Source organism: Antrostomus carolinensis, unplaced genomic scaffold (assembly GCF_000700745.2).
Source record: "Antrostomus carolinensis isolate BGI_N321 unplaced genomic scaffold, ASM70074v2 scaffold2889, whole genome shotgun sequence".
In the NCBI taxonomy this organism is placed as follows: domain Eukaryota; kingdom Metazoa; phylum Chordata; class Aves; order Caprimulgiformes; family Caprimulgidae; genus Antrostomus; species Antrostomus carolinensis.
The window spans coordinates 13,483-33,163 of NW_010339060.1; the positions used below are offsets into that span (position 1 = coordinate 13,483).

The following is a 19,681-nucleotide window of genomic DNA, read 5'->3' on the forward strand; positions in this document are numbered from 1 at the left end:
AGCAGCTGCTATGGAAGAAGTACAACCGCAGTTATATTCGCTAGGCAGAGGCAGCACCTCTGGGGACAACTACAATTCCTAGGCAATAGTAGTTGAGCTGCCCACAGTTTGGGTGGGAACCAGTATTTGATCACATAGTTAATTTTGGTATTTCTCTACAGATTTGAATTTTAAAAAAATCAACCAATCAATCCTCAGACAAAGTTTGAAACTGCTTAAGTGTTGGCCTTAGACAGTTTTCTAAAACTCTGCCTGGTGAAAGAAACAATAAAATCAAAGACATTTTATTGAGCACAAAGTTCTTGGCAATATTGCAACATAATTGACAAAATAATCTTTCCCTCTAGAGGTTAGAGAATATAGCTATCTGCCTAAAGAAAAACTGCATACTGAAAGCATAATTGACTTCAATTCTGGGATGCATTCCTTATATCCAAAATGGAGCTTGGAAGAACTCCCAAAGACCGGCAGTTTAGATCTCCTGAGCCTACCTATCATTCAAAGACACTGAAGGGAAGACAGCTCAGATTTGTGAAGACAGAAGGTCTTAGGAGCTGAAGGATGTTTGTTCTCTCTTAGACCTAACTTTTCAGGATACCTTCATATTTATGTTACTGAATGATCATAATTAAGGTTTCTAACACAAACCTACAAAAAATCTAGATATCTTAATCACGAGTTAGTCTCTCAGAGAAGTGCTCAGATAATCTGTGCTAGAGACACATTTTCATTTGGATGGGGCTGCAGATGGAATGTAGAGTTCTTCCAAAATTCAGCTACTGCATCAGAGAAAAATGTCATGCTTTCCAGTGCATAATTTCCATTTATTGATATGTAAAGAAAGATGCATGCCCCTTTAGATAACGATAGGGAATATGTATTCAGAGAAGCAGAAAGGGAGTTCTCATGTTGCACAAGTTGATAAGGCACCGGGTAGGACCCCAGGCTTAAGCTAATATGATTGTGTTTTTAACACAAAAGCAAGCTGTCTTAGCCTCAAACTTCTTCTTACAGAAGCAGCTGTTTGTAGCTTCAAACTTCTCAGATTCTTGAGGGTTTCATCATACTGTCCCAAAGACCTCGACACAGGGAAAACCAGAAAATTCTATCTTGGGAAATGAGGAAAACTGCAGTTACCTAAACCAGAACAAACCAATTTGGATGCAAAGCTTTTAAGTGTTGGCCAGTTCTCTTCTGTACAGCAAAACTCTTGTCTGTTCACAGGCAACAGAAGGGAGTTTCAAATGTTCAAGATAGCTCTGCAAACTGCTACCTACCTGTTAGTGCTACTTTTCATTGACATGTGTGTGTGCCTTAGCTGAACTCAGCCCAAGCTACACACCACACCGAGGAAGCTAGCAGTTGTACTGTTTCCAACATCTGCCTTTTGGTAACGATGTGCTATGCGTAAGTCATCTCTTCTCAGGGGATGACTGGTTTTCGACCCAAACATTGCCATTTGGATACACCTGATTACTTCACCTTTCTGAAGAGGGGCAGGGCATCAGCTTACCAGCTGCCTTTTTCACACAGGTGGTAAAAAAGCTAAGCTGTAGAGTAAGTGCAATATTGCTGAGATTCTTCTGAAAAGTGCAGTAACAGCAAACTGGGATTCATTTACCAAACACTGTAATATTGCATATCATATTGCTGTGTATGGGAAAAGAAAGATGGAGCTTTATTGTCAGGGAGCCCAGCACCTTCTGATCTCTTCAATTAATTTAAACTTACTGTAATCTGAGAACTTTTTTTGCAAAAGTGAAATTGTTACATTTAGATAGAAAAAAAGGACCTATTAGCAGAGGTTATTTGATTCTGTGTCACAATGTTATCTTTACCACTGTCTTCAACTTATTGAGTAAAACATTTAGGAGGTAATTTAGAACAACCACCATGTTTTTTCTTCATTAATTCAAGACACCAGAGTACACTGCACATCCTTTTCCATCTGCATGTAGAGAAAATATTTAACTCTTGTCATGCAGGTGAGGTGTCTGCCGTTTCTTATTCCACAAGACACAGTAATTTTCACGGAAAAAGGTTTTTGCATTCCAAGGGCTGTTTTTAGGGTCAGCAGGGAAGGGATGGGAGACTACCCTCTCACTCAGATGCCACACTTAGTAATGTGCATAATCCTAAAATAATTATGCTTTTTCGGCATTTTAGCATGTAGACAATTGAAAGCATAGGTGATGCTACAAGATGGTCCCACACCTCAACTCAGAAGTGGCAACAGTATTAGCAGTTCAGAGTAAAATGCACTTTTCTCTAAGTATCTCTGGTAGTACTGTGAGATGACTCAGGTTCAACCAACCACTTTGTATTAGTATTCATACCAATTCTCTTACTTAGTCTGCCTTCAACTCTTTTTTCCTTGAATCCTTTGCCATTTGTGTTCCAGTCTCTCAGATCTAATTGACCTGCTCTGAGAAAGGAGTTGGACTAGAGACACTGAGGGTAGGCCTGAACAACTAAATTATTCCATGATACTATGGGTGAGTTAGTCTATTTTCAGGAATGTAAACAAATTTGATTCATTTCAAATAAGTTTTTAAGACAGTGTGAATGCATGAAGGTTAGTGTTACTTTTATCAGCATCAAGACAGTTGATTTTCAAAGGCATAGATTTCTAGTTCAGCACAGATGCTTTGTGGATCCTTCCAAAAATAACTTTCAGGCTGATATTTGTTTTGAAGTGTTTCTCCAGTTTTCATTGTTTTGACATATCCAAAGTGCTTCCTAACACTTGCTTCAAATTCCTGTTTCTTGGAAGAATACTTCCTGTTAGCTGTGCTGCCTAACAAACACTGAGTGCCCATTTGTAGGGCTGCTCAGCAGTTTTCACATGAAACGTAAAAGGTACCACCTGGCATGAAGAATGAGCCAAGCTGTATGAACCATGTTTTATCAGGCTGCACACCAAGCCTCCTTACAGGTCAGTCCCAATTTGTGAACATTCCCCTTTCCCAGAAAAGAACCTGTGAAGTCAGGTGCATCCTTATTCACTTCAGTCGCTGGAGTCAGTTGCCCCAGGGAATAAAGAGGAGGCTAAAAGAGACACCTCCTGCGTGATGTTTCCAAATATTTGCATTATTCTTAACACCCAAACAAGATAAGTAAATAAACAGGGTATTTACTGCATTTCACAAAACCTACCTCCTTAAAACATGGCGATGGATTTCTGATTTGTTCAAGCATCGCCCACTTGACTGTTGCCTGTCGGATATTTCCATCATACTCTCTGGAGCTCTGGGTACCACTCGGAGTACCTCTTGATCGTTCATAACCCGGTTCATTAAAATACGGTTCTGCTACCAGTATTAGGGATTGGACAGACACTAACACCTGTTAAGAGAAGAAATTAAACATTAAAATTGTGTCACCCAGTTGTTTTTACACTTATGCATAGTTTTGCTTATCTTCATGCAAAACCACTTCTATGGCAAAGTACTATCATTTGTAATACAAGCTGCTTGCCAGTAGGGAATGTCCACGCTCTCACACCAAAACTTACTACACATAAAAACTGTAAGTCCTACCACTGTGTCCTGTGACTGAGAAAATGACAAATATAAGTTAAAAAATAACAAAAATACAAATATAAGTAAAAGAAAATCCTGAAAGGAAGAGATGTCTGATTGCACCCTTTTGTGGAAACTGTATTTATTTGTCAAGTTCTCAGTCAACAGTTCTTGAACTTTTCCTGGGGCTGAGCTTACTAATTCTTGTAATTCTGAACTAGATGGAAAAGGAACAAGGGAGGGTGAAATGCGAACCACTGAAATGAATCTTGGCATACACGCTCTCCCATTTTTTTCTTTCAAATGCATTCAATTGATTTACAGACATTTTTAGCCCTTTAGTTTCTGATTTTACATACAACACTGCGTGTCATATGCAGTTAAAACCTCAGTATTTCTATTAGGAAAAAAGGTGCTTTCAGTACTATATCAACAAAAGATCAACTCTTCAGTGATAAGGAAATGACAATTTTCCCCTTTTCAGTTTTATTATCAAGTACATGTGGGAATAGATGCTTACATACATACAAGCCATTTAACTATATACCCAAATATTCCTAATATAAAACAAAGAATTAAATAGATACATAGGGTACTTTGGAATCCAAATATGCATTGCATACTCATGATTTGATGGCTTGCTAATTTTTCCAGTATTAGAATATCAACTTGTTCTTGTACTTAATCAAAATCATGTTACTGCAACAAAGTTGTTATATAGGTAGAAAGACATAATCATCTTTTTAAATTGAGTCTGGGTTTTTCTTAGGCACTTGGGACTAAGTCCAGCAAGAATTTTAGGGATTACAATTCTGTGACACAAATGTAGCTCCAGAACACTTAAATTTCCTCAAATATTGAAAAACTGATGATATGTTAGATGCTGAAGAATGGCATTTCCAGCACCTGGCGTACTTAGGTGCAAGACATCTACTGCAGTAGATTAAAAATGTCAAGGAAGCTGTTTCTGGAACTGACTCTCCTCCCAGCCTAGATACAATTTAAAGCTTGAAGCCACTCTCTAATTTAGCAGCCCAGTTTGTGAATCTGGATATGAAAGGCGACAGTCCTTCTTCTCGGAACTTGTCGACCATACAGCATACGTGATATTGTACCATGTCAGCAACAACGGGCAGTGCCCCAACATAAGGCAGCTGTGCTCTGTGCTTCCGTGTGGCATTCTCTCAGAGTTTTTCTTGTAGCAATGCCAGCACAAAAGCGTTCCAGCCTTCCCTGCTCTCTGTGATGTGCTCTCACTCCATAGACACAAGGCCAAACCAGTAACTCATATCAAAGCAACAGCACAAGAATCAGCTGAATGACCCCAGTTAATCTCAGTCCCACCATCTCCTCACAGAGACACACCCTGAGTCCTTCTGGTGCTGTGACACTCTCTGTTTGTAGTTGTGCAGTTGCAGCGCTTTAACTGCAGCACAACTGAGGAATCCAGGGCAGCTGAGTCTTTATCCTGATGTACAGGGCATGTGGCTGTACAGCGGGAAACGTGAACCAAGCATCCCCCGTTGGGCTGAGAAGGAACATTAAGCAAGTCTTCTGTTTCCCAGGCAGGTGCTCCAGCTAGCTGCCGTTACATGGCATCGTGTGCACCATCACGTTGCCTCTTGTGCCCACCATGCATTCAACTACAAGCAACCATGGCTATTTTGTCTTACACTTAGAAATTAAAATATGGATAAATGCATTAAAATAGACAGAATGTGTCGCAAATCTGGTCCCAGCAAGAACATGGCCACTTATGACACTAAAAAGGCAGAAAGTGAATGCAAATGTGCTAAGGTACAGTACTTCAGGTCCAACACTGCAGGTACCTAAGATATTTTGGTCATCTGTGGCCTTTATGTGTGTCAACTTCCAAGTAGTTGGGTTTTACTTTTTAAAATTTTATATTTGAGAAAAAGAGAGAGAGAAAGAAATGTTTCTAAAAAGCTGTAGTTGAGAAATGTGATACTATGCAGCATTGTACTTTCTTGGCCTTAATAACCAGTTTTTACTTTGAATTATAACTGCAATGAATGAGAAACTCAACTGATCTTCCAGTTTCATTTGGGTTCTAAAAGTTAATTTCTGAAGTATTTCGGGTGGTCTGACAATAGTTTAATCTTTGAGCCAGAAAAAACATGTAGTGCTTAATTCTTTCCAAGCAATTTATTTAGTCCTACAGCTGTTTTCCATTTAAAAGCTACAAAGTGTAGCTTTTCTCCCAGTGTAGGGGGGACTTTGTCTAACAGCTTTCTTACTGTTTTCAAAATGAAACTCTAAAAAACTGTTAAAATTTGAAGCTTAAATGCTGCATGAGATTTCTAACAATCAAATCTAACATTTTAATCTAAACAAAAGGACTTTAGTGAAAATAAGACTTCATAATACTTGCACCTTTCTACGCTGATATTATAGATATAGTCCAGAATTTCAGTTCATCTCTTGATTAAGAAGTTGTATCTTGGGAAAGGGACACTATGTAAGGAACCACAACTCCGATCTCCAAATCGTTACTGTCCTTTGAAAAAACTGTCTCATGGAAATTCTTAATTGCAACTGCAGATGACACAGTAGTATTAGCAGCATCTTAGACTCGAAGTATGGGGTGTCCCCCCACGTAGTGAGCAGGGACATCTTTACTGGAGCAGGTTGCTCAGATGCCCATTCAGCCTGACCTTGAATATCCCCAGGGATGGGGCCTCCACTACCTCTCTGGACAACCTGTTCCAATGATCCACCACCCTCATACTGAAGAACTATTTCCTAATAGCCAACCTAAATCTACCCTTTTCTAATTTAAAACCGTTACCCCTCGTGCTACTGCTGCCTGACCTTGTGAACAGTTCTTCCCCAGCTTTCTTATAGGCACCTTTCAGGTACTGGAAGGCCACTGTAAGATCTCCCCGGAGCTTTCTCTTCTCCAGGCTGAACAACCCCAACTCTCTCAGCCTGTCCTCATAGGAGAGCTGCTCCAGCCCTTTGATCATTTTTGTGGCCCTCCTCTGGACATGCTCCAACAGGTACACGTCCTTCTTGTGTTGAGGGCTCCAAAGCTGGACAAAGCATTCCAGGCAAGGTCTCACCAGAGCAGAGTAGAGGGGCAGAATCACCTCCCTCTATCTGTTGGCCACACTTCTTTTGATGCAGTCCAGGATGCAGTTGGCCTTCTGAGCTTCAGATGCACACTGGTGGCTCATGTCCAGCTTTTCATACACTACTACCCCCAAGTCCCTTTCCTCAGGGCTGCTTTCCAGCACATCATCGCCCAGCCTGTATCGATAATGAGGATCATCCTGTCCCAGGTGCAGGACCCTCCACTTGGCCTTGTTGAACCTCATGAGGTTCACCTGGACCCACTTCTCCAGACTGTCCAGGTCCCTCTGGATGGCATCCCATCCCTCTGGCACATTGACTACACCACCCAGCTTGGTATCGTCAGCAAAGTTGCTGAATATCATTAACCCCCCCCCCGCAGTAAATCCAGACTGGCTGCTCTCAATCACTTTCTTGCCTTTAATAACCAGTTTCTACTTTTAATTATAATTGCAGTGAATGAGAAACTCTAAACTGATCTTTTAGTTTCTTCACTTTCATGTACTTGAAAATAGCTTCCAGGAGGATTTGCTCCATAATCTTCCCAAGGACTCGGGTGGTGCTGACCAGCCTGCAGCTCCCCAGATTCTTCTTCTTGCCCATCTTGAAGCTGAGTGTGAGAGTGGCCAGGAAGCTCCCTTGATCGTTCTGACCTTTCAAGATGAGAGCTATTGGCTTTGCAGCGACATTGGCCAACTCCCTCAGCACCGCTGGATGCATGAGATTTGGTTCCATGAACCTGTGGGTTCAGTCAGCTTGGATATTGTTTTCTCTACTGCGGGTAATTCCTCATTCTCACACACCTTCCTAGTGAGGGCTCAGGGACATGAGAAAGCAAACCTTTCCTGTAAAGAGTGGGGCAGAGGTGACCTCTGCCTTTTCTATGTCCTTGTCAGTAGGTTCCCTGCACCACTGAACAGCGGTAAAACCTCAGGAAAATGTGGTCTTTTGCTGCCAACATACTTGTAAGAAGCCCTTCTTGTTCCTCTTTATATCCCTTGCCATTTTCAACACCAGCTGAGCTTTAGTTTTCCTAATTTCTCTCCTGAATGCTTGGCCAATGTCTTTATTTCTAAAGAGTAGCCCATTCCCTCCTTCCACCTTCTGATACTTCCTTTTTGCAGTTGAGCTTAGGCAGAAGTTCCTTGTTTACCCATGCTGGCTTTCTGCCACTCTTGCTTGATTTACACACGCTGCAACAGATCATTCTTGAACTTTTAGGAGACTGGTCAACCAGCTCTCCAAGGCCAATTCCCAAACAAGCTGAAATCTGTTCTGCTGAAGGCCAAGGTTTTAATTCTACTACGCTGAAACAGAAACTGTATAGTCTGTTAGGATTTGGAACAGAAAATGTACCTTGTGCTACATAATAATTACTCCAAGGAGGAATAAATTCAGAAAGCACCATAAGAAATAAGCCATTGCAAGCTTTACTTTTATTCAGTATACGCGACGTGCTTGTTAGTGCATTTCTGTGACATAAAGCTGCAAATCACAAGGACTGTGTGTCCTAATAAATTTCAGTCTCATTTAACACTGATTGTTACTAAAGACGATATACCTACACTGTACCTCCCTTCAGCACTTGTAGACTTTGAAGGAGTACCTTTACATTTGGCACTAGTATACTTTGCTTTCTCACCTCTCACAATGTGGAGCCTGCTTTGTCTTCATCATAAATAGCTTGTGATGGAGACATTACCTGAGTTCCAGGAGGTGATGTCATCTTACAGCCTTTATTTACTTTAAATAAAATATTTTAAATCCAAGCAAAGTCCAGGCAGTGCAGGAATGAGCTGCACACATGAATAGCTACTCTTCAAGACAAGACCAACAGAAATATTTGTTGGAAAAAGCACTTTGAAGAACTTGTCTACTCTACAGTGTTTCTTTTCTAGTGTTCCAATGATATTTTTCAGGACTTTAGTCTTATTTAAGAAAATTCTGGTTTAAAAACATTAGAAAATAAATACTTAGGGACTGTCAGACCACTTACAACTCCTAAATGACATCTACTGAAGAGAAAGAAGAAATGCTCACCTGCAGAAAACTTGATGTTTGGGGATTCCACTTCTCTTCTGGCCTCCCATGCCATGTGTTAAGTATGCTTAAACACACCTGAAAAGGTGACATAATTAATACCACAGACAAATATTACGGTAAAATTGTTCTGCTTGGGCAGAACAGAATGTTAACATTACATTTAAATTCTTTTTAACAAACTTGTAAAACTGCATTCTAAAAGACAAATTTGTTTCCTGTGAAGCTAATTTGAAATGAAAACAGATAAAAATAATGTGGATAAGCAAGAGCAGTCTGTTAGTAAATGAACAAGGTAAGGTAGATTACTTTTCTTCAAGGAAAACCTATGGATTCTAGTGGCTTCAAAAATAAATGAATCATGAATACTATCTTATTCTCTATTTTCCTCTTTAAAGACTTCTCTAACACTTATTGTTGTGGTTTTTAAAGAGTCATTCTGCTTCAGTACGTGAAAGGTGGTTCTGTCACACAGACTATCAAGGAATTGAAAATATTCCTTAACTTTTATGACTGATCTGGACTTCAAGGGAGTCTATGGGGTTCTTGAACCTTATCACAAAATGCAACAATCAAAGACAGGGAACACAAGGAGACAAAATAAACAGAAGAAATTTGGAGGTGAGTATTTGCCAAGACTTAATGCTAGACAAAGGAAAAAGGAGATGAAGACCCCAGTATGAATTATATTCTCTGTCCATATTAAGAGAAAACCCCGTGCTTGGTACTGGAAAGGAGCAGTACACCTTGTGAAAACAGGGAGCATGGAGAACCCACGAATGACAGTGGGATAAGGGAAAAATGTTAGCCTGTGGATTAAATGCTTACACAAAAAAGAAGCTGAAGGAGTGCCACAGTGCTACAGCCAAAACTATCTTGTGGGTCTGTGCTTCAGTGGAGACACACACAGCCATCTCTACAGCTCTGTAGACAATTTCATGTGAGCTGATTTTTAATATAAATAGAAGTTGCATCTCCCTGATATGCACTTGACTTTTTGTTAAGCTTTTTGGAGCCTTCAGAATGAGCCACAACATACCAAGGTGATGAGGGAGGGAAAGGGGAAAGCTTCTTTGTTTTAACTTTTAATATAATTTCCAAAAACTTTACTATTTTTTGAGAAAACTGTCAGTAAGTCCATATTTTAGAGTTACATTTTCTTTTATAAAGGACACCAAGGTTAAGGAAAGTCTGTATCTTTCCCTCAAGAAAAAGCACACTTGCACGGAAAAAGAGAGACAAGGCACTTGGCAAACATATTCAGCTGCAGCTGATATGAAGCATACTTTGTCCATGGAAAGGATCCTGGGAATTTCAGCTAGCCAAAACAGGTTTCTGCCTGGTTAATTTAGTGGAAAGGAACATTTTTTTAGGTCAAAATTCCTTGCTTTTTGTTCAAATCCAGCTCATAAACACTTAAAAAAATTTCCAAGACTATTCAGAAAGGAGATCCTGTTTGAAACTGTTAAATCACTCTTCATTTTTAGTTTGAAGACCAGTTTTAACCAAACAGCGTTCTCCAGTATGTAAGGAGTGGCTGATCATTTGATTGCAAAAGGAAAAATGTTTTATCTGTTTCCCTACCTTGTTACATCTGTACACAAGAACAAAGCTGACCCACCTTGCCATCATTGTAGAGGTTTGGATTAAATCTCACGCTGTGGCCTCCAGTTGTTTCCAGATTCACAAGTGGAGGGGAATTGGGATAATCTTGTGGAAAATATACATCAAATTCAAAGCAACCATTTGCGTACGGGGTGTCTGCGGGACCAGTAATGAGAACCTGCCATCGTAAAAAAAAAGTTACAGTTTTAAAAAAAAACCAACCTTTATATTTGTCACACAGTTGAGATTTCTGTAAGTTATATGAAGCACTTTATTTCCACTTGCTACTTATCAGAAAATACTGTTAGACATCACAATCACACGCAGGCTGTGAGTCTGTTCATTTTGATACTCTGGGTAAGGGAAGCCCTTTGCTAACGGGCATTTGTCCAGATTACAAATGGAAATCAAAACAGAAGGAGCGAAAACTCCACCCTGTACTGGATGCTATTAATAGAATTTTTCTATAAACTTCAGGTCCAGAGATACTCACCGTACTTCTCCTTACCTACTGCTTTTAATTGACTCAAATGGTCCTATGCAAAGATGTACTTTGACCATAATGGAGTAACAAAATTAAACTTTTTCCTTCCAAATACCTGAAGAGTAGTGACCCTTGTCCTGTGAAGTCTCCTTGGCTAACAGAGCGCTCCTGGGGTAGATGGACTCTCCCTGCCCCGCACCAAGTTATTGAGAAATCAGGATCAGACTCTAAAATACTGCTACTCCTCACGTTAAGTTTGGACAGCAATTAAAGTACACATGAAATACTTCTGCTTTTTATTAAGATTTAAGGCACCTTCTTAAACATTTATATGCCAAGCTGAAAGAGGGAAATAAAAATAACTTTGCTTCTTTACCTTCATAATGTCAAGCCGCTCCTCATCACAACGCACGAAAACGCTGGATGAAGATGAGAGAGGCAGTGATGTTGAAAGAGTCACAGCTTCTTGAGCAAGACGTCGGGCTCTGGCAGCACTGTTGGCGTCACTTGCATTTTTTACCTGAGACATGTAGTGGTAATTTACTTTGAAAACCAATTTTCCGTCATCATCTTCAGAAACCATTTCAAATGTATCTAGAAGAGAAGAAAATTTTAATGCATCAGGAAAACAGTGAAGTTAATAATGGATTAGTCTTGGATAAAGATTCTGAGTATTAAAATCAGGAGAGTTTAATTTGCATTATACAAATGTAAAAAAATACTATTTTGTCAGTTCTGCATTAACAGTCCTGGGTCAAATTAATTTCTGCAGCAAATTTACAAGCTTTCATACGCAACTTGTCAGTTGTACATCATTTCTGGTTTGCAAAGCTACCCGCTACTCCAGAGCAGGAATATAACGATACTTATGAATACATAATAATGCTGATATGCGAATAAAGGAATCAGTGTGAAGCAGAGTGCCAGCAGTGTTTACTTGTGTGGTGGTTGCAAGGTTATTAAAGAATCATAAAAAAAAATACAGGGAAGCGAGTTTAATCACTGACTATGCAAAATCTGCAGCATGGCTGCCAGGGTGAGAAGCTGCCGATACAAACTTCCCAACAGCCCATTCCTGGCAGACACTCCACAGACGTTTGTGAGGTAAATCCCGTACAAATGCAACAGCAAAGAAACGTGACTACAAATGCCGTCACTGCAACTCAAAAAATACTCCCAGAACATGTTTTTGCAGTAATTTTAAAGCTCTTGGTGGATGAGATACTATTTGTTCTTTATGATTTTTTTTTTTTTTTTTATCATGTTCCCTTTATGGCCAAAATAAGCACCGACTCCCATCATATTTTCCAAATGCAACATATTACACTCCAGGAAAGGACACAACAGTTCACTGCAGTTTCATTCAAATGTGTTTTTTAACACATTTTGGTCTGAATTCTATTTAAATTAAAAAATATTAACAAACATACATATAAAGTCATATATGAGCTTTAGAACAAATTATTAACATTTCAATATAATTTGAGGACTCAAAGACTCACAAATCATTACTGGAATGAAAACATGAACACCATCTTTGAATTTATCTAGTTCCTTGAATTAATCTAGTGTACGCTTAAAACATTTCTTGTTAGTTCAAAGAGTGCATTAGTTGGTAACCTGAAAATACAGACTTTTATAATTTTCCATATGTGAAAAGAATCAGTGGTCACATATGTAAGAAGGCTGGTAACTTTCTAAAATAATTAGGAATTCAGTGCAACAGATTGCATATTTCTTAGTTACTGGCTTTCTAAGACACAAATATTCACACTTAACCTACCAAACTGGAGTTTTTTCATGACAGCCACATACTTTTCTTCAAGAGACCGTAAAACACACAAAGGCTTGGGCTTCACAGCAGCCTTTTTGGAGCATTCAGCCATCTTCTTTTCTGTTATACAAAATGGGATGATTATTTGTAGTTAACCATGTCACTTTAAGACAACTACAGCAAGCACTTAGGGATTATCTAACCTGAAATGACATTTTTCGGTGACATTGTTTGCAGAGAAGTCTGAAAACTGAGAATCACTCACAACATTAAAATCTGTTTTTCTCACTACCATATATTTCATTATCTGAAAAGCTCGAGTAAATAAAGATTGTTATCTCAGCTCAGAAATAATTCATGACTGCTGCTGCTATGAATATTCTTTTATTGTTTTTTCTATTTTTTTTTTAAATTTAAACTAGGAAGTATGACATGATGGTGAGGATGGACATTCACATGTATTCTTGATGCATTCTCCAAAATCAGGAGCTGATTATACACGCTTTTTAATAATCCACTCTCCTGATTAAGCTACTTAATCTTTAGTTTACATTACTAGTCAACCAGGTGGTCCTTTGAACATCTGCAGGTTCAATCCATGCTTTGGATTTTTGTTCTGCATTCATCTAGTTAAAAGTTAATCTAATTTATAAGATTTAGTTTTACCACCAAAGGCTTCACTATTAAAAGTCATATATGCTGTCCTCAGCCAAGAAAATAAAGGTGCTACATAACTGTGCTGAAAGTCATGAGATGTACTCTAACTTACTTGAATTATTCCATTTCCTAATTGAAACAAGTAAGACTGCCACAAGTTTCCAACTGCCTTTGAAAATGTAGTTCATGGTTGGTGGCAGGAGGGAAGTTTTTTTTCTTGCTTTTAAGCTAATTTCTAAGTTAACTGTTAATGAATGTATTACAAATAAACAATACAGAGTATTTATAAAAGTATATCTATTTTACCTTGGTTTGCTTGGCGCAAACTGGTGGTAGCAGCATAAACTATCTCCGCAGTTTTTTGGATGTCTGGTACTAAAAGTGTCAGTCCCTCTGGTTCTTGATCAGAAGTATCAGGTTTTACTCCTGCTTTAGCTTTGTCTTTTTTCGACCTGTTTGGTTTTGGGATTTTTGGGGGGGAGGGCGTAAAGAAACAGGATACAGCATGAGGGAATATTTTTCAACCAATCAGACAGTACTCAGCGTATTTGTCAACAGGGAAAATACCAAAGATTAAAGATCAATATTAAAACAAGTCTTCTGAAACAGAATGCCTCTGTCTATCTCCAGTTAATCACTGGATGCAGCAATTAACTGTGACAAGACTGAACATACAGTCTTGCTTTGGCAAACAGAAGTACATCTGATATGAAGAGTAAAGGTATGAACACAAAGCCAGGGATACTAGTTTCTGCTTCAACCATTCCCTATTTTTGATTGTTATGCTGCATGCTGACCTTATGTTTGCACAATTTAAGAAATATTAGAAAAGCTTAAAAAATCAGTATAAGAAAGATCATGTCATGAATGTGCACTTCATCCACCCGTGCAGATCCTGGTGCAAAACCAAACTCTTTCCTGTTCCACAATACACTAACAATTCTTTAAAATACATTAATGGTAAAATACAGGCAACGTCTAGTAAAAATCCACAGTATGTCTACATACTGCAGCCCAGGCATCACAAGAGAGTGCGTCAAAAATGAAGTCAGTCTCTCTCTGCAGTTCTCTCTTGGACTATAAAAGTTAAGAACTTTTATTTCAATAAAAAAATTTATGTAGCAATTTTAAAAGTCTTACAAATATAGAAGGCGTCTATATTATATTCAGTGTTTATAATCAATGTATTGCAAATTTAGATGTCAATTTAAATACCTCAAATTTTTGTAAGGAAATAATTTGAAAATACAGTATATAGTAACACCACTGTTTGATAGACACTTTTTACCTAGTAATTTAAGATATATTTAAATATTTTGATAGTGATAACTCAGTCTTTAGTAGCATATATATTCAACTGTTGAAATGAAGACATGGTATTTGATAACACTGTAACCTAAATGTGCATATTTTAAAGCTTCTATGTTTTAAGAGCATAAATTTACATTGTTATCCTGAAAAACTTCAGTGATTTTAACGCTAACGGTTCCCAAATTATTTTACTGCAATTTCTGTACTTTTTTAATTTTAATAGCCCTTGCTCATTTTAAGATCCAAACAAGTTCAACAGCCAAGAAGCACTGGTTTCCTCTTTCCCACTAGATACCCAGAAGCACAACAGAAGGCTATCTACACAAGAAAAATCAGCAATTTAATGCTTTGATGTCCCAAACATATTTCAGCAACTACCAAATACTATCTCCTCTCTGTGTCTTAAACTAGACTGAATTCATGCATAAAGAATGACTTCTAAACTAGTCAATAGAGGTGATTACAGTAATGCTGAAAGTCTTTGTACTGTGCCTAATCAAATGAGAAGATCCCTAGAGTGCATTAATAACAAAATTCATTACTGCAGCATGGTGTATTCTCCCTGTTCCAGATTTAATCCAGAAGGACGTTAGCTTGTTGTTGATTTCAAGCAATACTGAGCCTTCAGGTGCTCAAACTTAGGAAGATCAGAGCCAAACTGTTGTTCAGTGTTTGAGAGAAAGCAGCAGCAGCTGCCTCTCCCATTCATACTTTCTAACATCCTCATCACTGCCTTTTTCCCCGTGAAAATCTAAGCTACTATTTCAAAAATAACATAAAATGTGTATTTAAGCCCACTAAACCTCAGTGATACCTATTTTAACATCACAGACATGCTAGCAGCCACCAGTTCCAAGACATCTGTACAGATTTAGAGCTGCTTGCTGTTGATGAAGAATCCTTAAGCTATTTGCTACAAAATGCTTTGAGAAATTTTGACTAAAATGAAATGTCAATGGCTTATCCAAGAAAGAGATGCGTAAAAAGCAATGAAAATGTGATTGGCGAAGATACTGAACGTGAAATTAACTTACAAATTTATTTTCAAGACAGTTATCTTGTAGGGCTTTTACCTTCCACAAGGTTTTACAATTTAGACTGCCAGCCTTTTCCTCCCACTTGGTCTTAGAATAAAACAAAAATTTAAGTGTTGGCCTCATTAGACAGAAGGCTTCACCACATGCTTAAAAGCTCCTACAGATAACTTGGTATAAGTTACTGACAGTCAACCACCTAAGCAGACAAGGAATATATACATCTAGTTGAAGCAGTAGGAAAAGGAGACATCTACTCAAATGCAAATTCTCAGGACTGATAATAGAATTTTCTTTTGTTCTCCCTGATGTCCAGAACAGTTAACACTTCAACACTTTTGAACTCCCACCAGAGAACACATTTTCTTAATGATCCTTTTACCACCTATACAAATATTCTGTCCACTGTTACCCTGAGCAACACAGACAACCCCCATCCCCCCTGCCCCAGTTCTACCCTGTCACCTGAAGGTATCTGGAGCGCTTGTGATGGTCTACATTACCAGGCCACTTAACTCCTCAGTCAGGCCAGAGCTCAGACTGCATAAAAGTGGTTTAGGAAGCAAAGTGCAGAAGTGATTCCACCTTGACACCAAGAAGAAACCAGGTCTCATATTTGAGCTTGATTCTGCCTAGTCAGGGATTTCAGTCAGTTTCTTAGTGCGTAAAGCTAGCCGGCATCACAAACCCCCAAGTCAGCCATGCTGCCTTACCAACGTTCCTCACACAAGTCATACTTGTATCTTCTAATGGTTATGGTAAAGATGATTTTTCTTCTCTCTTTTGGGGAACAACCCAACTGATGCTGCCATAACTTGTAAGACTCCTATTAATGATGACCTCCATTTTTTCTTCCCTCATTTTGCCTTCCTACCCTTGCTTGATTCGCATCTTTCGTTGTCTAAATAAGAATATTAATTTAGTGTGATTAATCCTGCAGAGTTTGGAAGATGCCACTACATGACCTTCTTTATGTATTTAGTGTTATACACAATTATTTGGAGATATTTACCAATACTTTACAGCTCATCAGTTTATTTACAATCAACATATGGTAAATCAAATCCCTAGACTCTAGATGGGGAAATCTGGCAAAGGTTCCCCAGTGGTATATATTTTCACACTGATTATAATTTGTCAAGTTCACACAGTTTTGTCATCTCTAGCCATCTGAGACAGAACTGAATTTCATTGCAGATAGGATCTATTACACTTGGTTTTATATTTCTTTTACATTAGAAGACCACAGCAGCCCTTTCTAAAATAATATCTTTACAATATGGTTTATCATGACTATTAAATAAATGCAATTTAAAGAAAATCAGATTAGGTACACTGTAAGACTAAAATCTCCTGTGAAACAGCTCTGGAACTGCAGATGGAGGTTTGCAGCTGGTCCAAATACCCATCTCCCTGATGTAATGACACACCCCGGTGTGGAAAATCTGTAAGTCTATATAGTTTCCTAAACTATATGGTTATAAAAGGGGAGAGACACAAACGTAATTCAAAGCCCTGTGAAAAAGTTGAATGGGTTTTACATAGAACTGATGAATCTTACAACACTTGGAGAAGTAAAGGTTAAAGACTCCTGTGGCCTCGGTAAGCCTGCTGTGGCCCTTCGGCCTGCGGTACGGATCCCACGTAATAAATACTTTAACAGGCTTTCTTAGGTTCGGTCTTGGAGGTGGGAAGCAGGACTTCCAGGGCAGTGCAAATGTTACTCTAAGGATAAAATTACAGAAATACTGGAGATGATTTCTAAGTCCTCAAACCCATTTCTTAGTGTAATCTGAAACACGTGGTGCTACTTTTCATGCACATGAAAAAGCATCTTGGTGACCATTCTACCATTTGTGAGCGTGTATAACACGAGCAACCCAAATCATTAGCTGAGAAAACGTCATCCTCCCTTCCTGGTGTCCTCCCCACTGTTATACTGCTGCTGCGCTCCTGCCTGCGTTCAGAGCTGCGGCGAGCTCTCTCCAAGCTGCGTGTGACACACACGTATTTCAGAGGGACAGGCAGAGTCCCAGCTCAAGAGAGGGAGCTGCTGGGAATTACAAGGCTCTCCCAAAAATATATGAATGAGGAGATGAAATACCAAAATTAAAGTGATAAAGCCAGTAAGATCCTTCAGCTCCTTCCCTGCACTCTAGCAGCCTGTATATACATTTATATATGCAGATAAACTAACAGTGTTATCAAACTCCTGAACTCTAATTGTATGTTTTTCAATGGTATTCCAAAGAAACATGAGAACCAATAATACTCATAAATAATAAACTATGGTCAAATATATAACCATGTGAATATTTTGATGCATACTTTCTCTATTTTTAGAAAACATTTAATTGTCTGCATTTTACTGTACATTTCTTTCCGCCATGATTCTTCTTGTGAAGCAAAGTTTAATGCAGTTATTTAATGCAGGGCAATCCTTTACCTAACCATTACAATTTTCAGAGTGGAGGAGGAGCCAAATATTTAATTTAGATTTAGAAACTTCCCCATACACTTTTTCAACCATTGAAGAAAAAGCAGACAAAATCATGTCAACTCATATTTAAAGGGAAGACAGTCACGAATATATTTGCTAGAAGAGACAGCAGTGTACATGCTAATAATTTAAGCCATTAATTTAGCTTGTGCTAGAAGATGACAGCCTTCTCTTCACGCTGTGCTAAATGAATAATGAATAATACGTTCCCCAAGGCAACTTTAATTTTTAAAGCCAATACTAATACTTACTCACCCATGCCCGATACTTAGAGGTAAATGTGATGCTACGGAATGATACCTTTATCAAAGTATTCATAAAATAAAGTCAATGAACCATTCAGCCCCTGTGTGCTCCACAGACAGTGCCTACAGCAGAATTCTGCTCAGTTTTATACAGTTGCTCACTGTCTTGAGATAAAACTGCAAGAGGTTTGCAACTGTGGTATCACTCAGTCCTCATGGTCCCCCACCTTCTGTAGGTTTCCACAGGTACCAAGTAGAAGCTCGATCCGTCCAGTAACTCACAGATTCTTAAAGCAATCTCTTGAAATCAGGCAAAGCAAGCATGGTACTGTGCCTTTGCGAATAAACCCTGGTGAGAGCCAGTAACCTCCTCTGAGGTGGCTCCGTGTCCTCCTCCCCGGGGCTCAGAGCACTGCATTTACAGACACTACGATGAAGTACCCCAAACCAGCAAAGGCCGGAGGACTGTCCTCTGCAGCCAACCACCAGCTCCGAACATACGCTTGAGAGCACCACAGAAGAAACTGACAGTTGTTTTGCCTTTCAAAGAAAAATTAAACAAATTAGGCCTCAATTCTTGGGAACCAATTATAAAACAAAATTTTTGTTTGCAAAATGCACCGTTTCACATAGAAGTTCTGCAAAATAACACTGAAGACAATGAAAAGCCATAGCAGGGAAAATGCCTCAGGCCTGCCTGGTTGTATTCTAGCATCCCCCTGCAACAGAACACCACCCAGGTCACAACAGCCCTGTGACAGGCGGGGCCCTATACATCCAGCCAACCTTGGAACTGGCAGGATTAACCCTTAGGAGCAGTGTGAGAAGCGACAGAAGTGTGAAGATGACAGAATTCAGATCTCCCTCAAGCAGTTATCATGAAGGTGGCTGAGGTGATGTGGAAAGGGAAAGCACAGTTAGAAATTTTAGACACAGACTTGCTACACTCCACATTACACAAATAAGCCACGGGCTTATTTTGCCAAATCTAACAATTTGCCATGAAGCTCACCTAGCAGCAGGTGGTTCAGATGAGCCTGCTTTGCTACACAGCAGCAGTGCTCTGCAGCAGAGGGCTCAGCCACCACAGCAAACAAACGTCTCAAACTCAGCCCTAGTGGCAAATCCTTTACACAAGCCTGACCACTCTCAAACTAGTGCTGGCTTTTGACTCTCTAGCAGTCCAATCACCCATGAGAAATCAACTAATACCTACATGTCTTCTTCATTATCCAGAAATTTCCCAATTTTCTAACAGACTATTACAGTCTTTGAAAGTAAATGAAATCAAATGCCAACTGGAGTCCAAAACCGAAACTGCTCCCCTTAAATTCTGTATCCAAGTGGACACTCTTGCTCCAACGTGGGAGACATCATTTGGTAGACATGCAAGCAGAACTGCTGTTCAGATAACGGA

The 19,681-nt window shown here is 39.1% G+C and overlaps 1 protein-coding gene across 1 annotated transcript in view; it reads right to left on the bottom strand.

The window, feature by feature from the left end:
- Positions 1 to 19,681, bottom strand: part of BIRC6 (baculoviral IAP repeat containing 6) — a 180,083-nt gene that overhangs the window by 2,658 nt on the left and 157,744 nt on the right. The window contains exons 67-72 of the mRNA XM_029086930.1: positions 13,481 to 13,626; positions 12,527 to 12,637; positions 11,120 to 11,337; positions 10,276 to 10,437; positions 8,655 to 8,732; positions 3,157 to 3,345 (exon numbers count right to left, since the gene is read on the bottom strand). Coding sequence (XP_028942763.1) covers positions 3,157 to 3,345; positions 8,655 to 8,732; positions 10,276 to 10,437; positions 11,120 to 11,337; positions 12,527 to 12,637; positions 13,481 to 13,626 — 904 coding nt within the window. The remainder of the gene's footprint in view (positions 1 to 3,156; positions 3,346 to 8,654; positions 8,733 to 10,275; positions 10,438 to 11,119; positions 11,338 to 12,526; positions 12,638 to 13,480; positions 13,627 to 19,681) is intronic.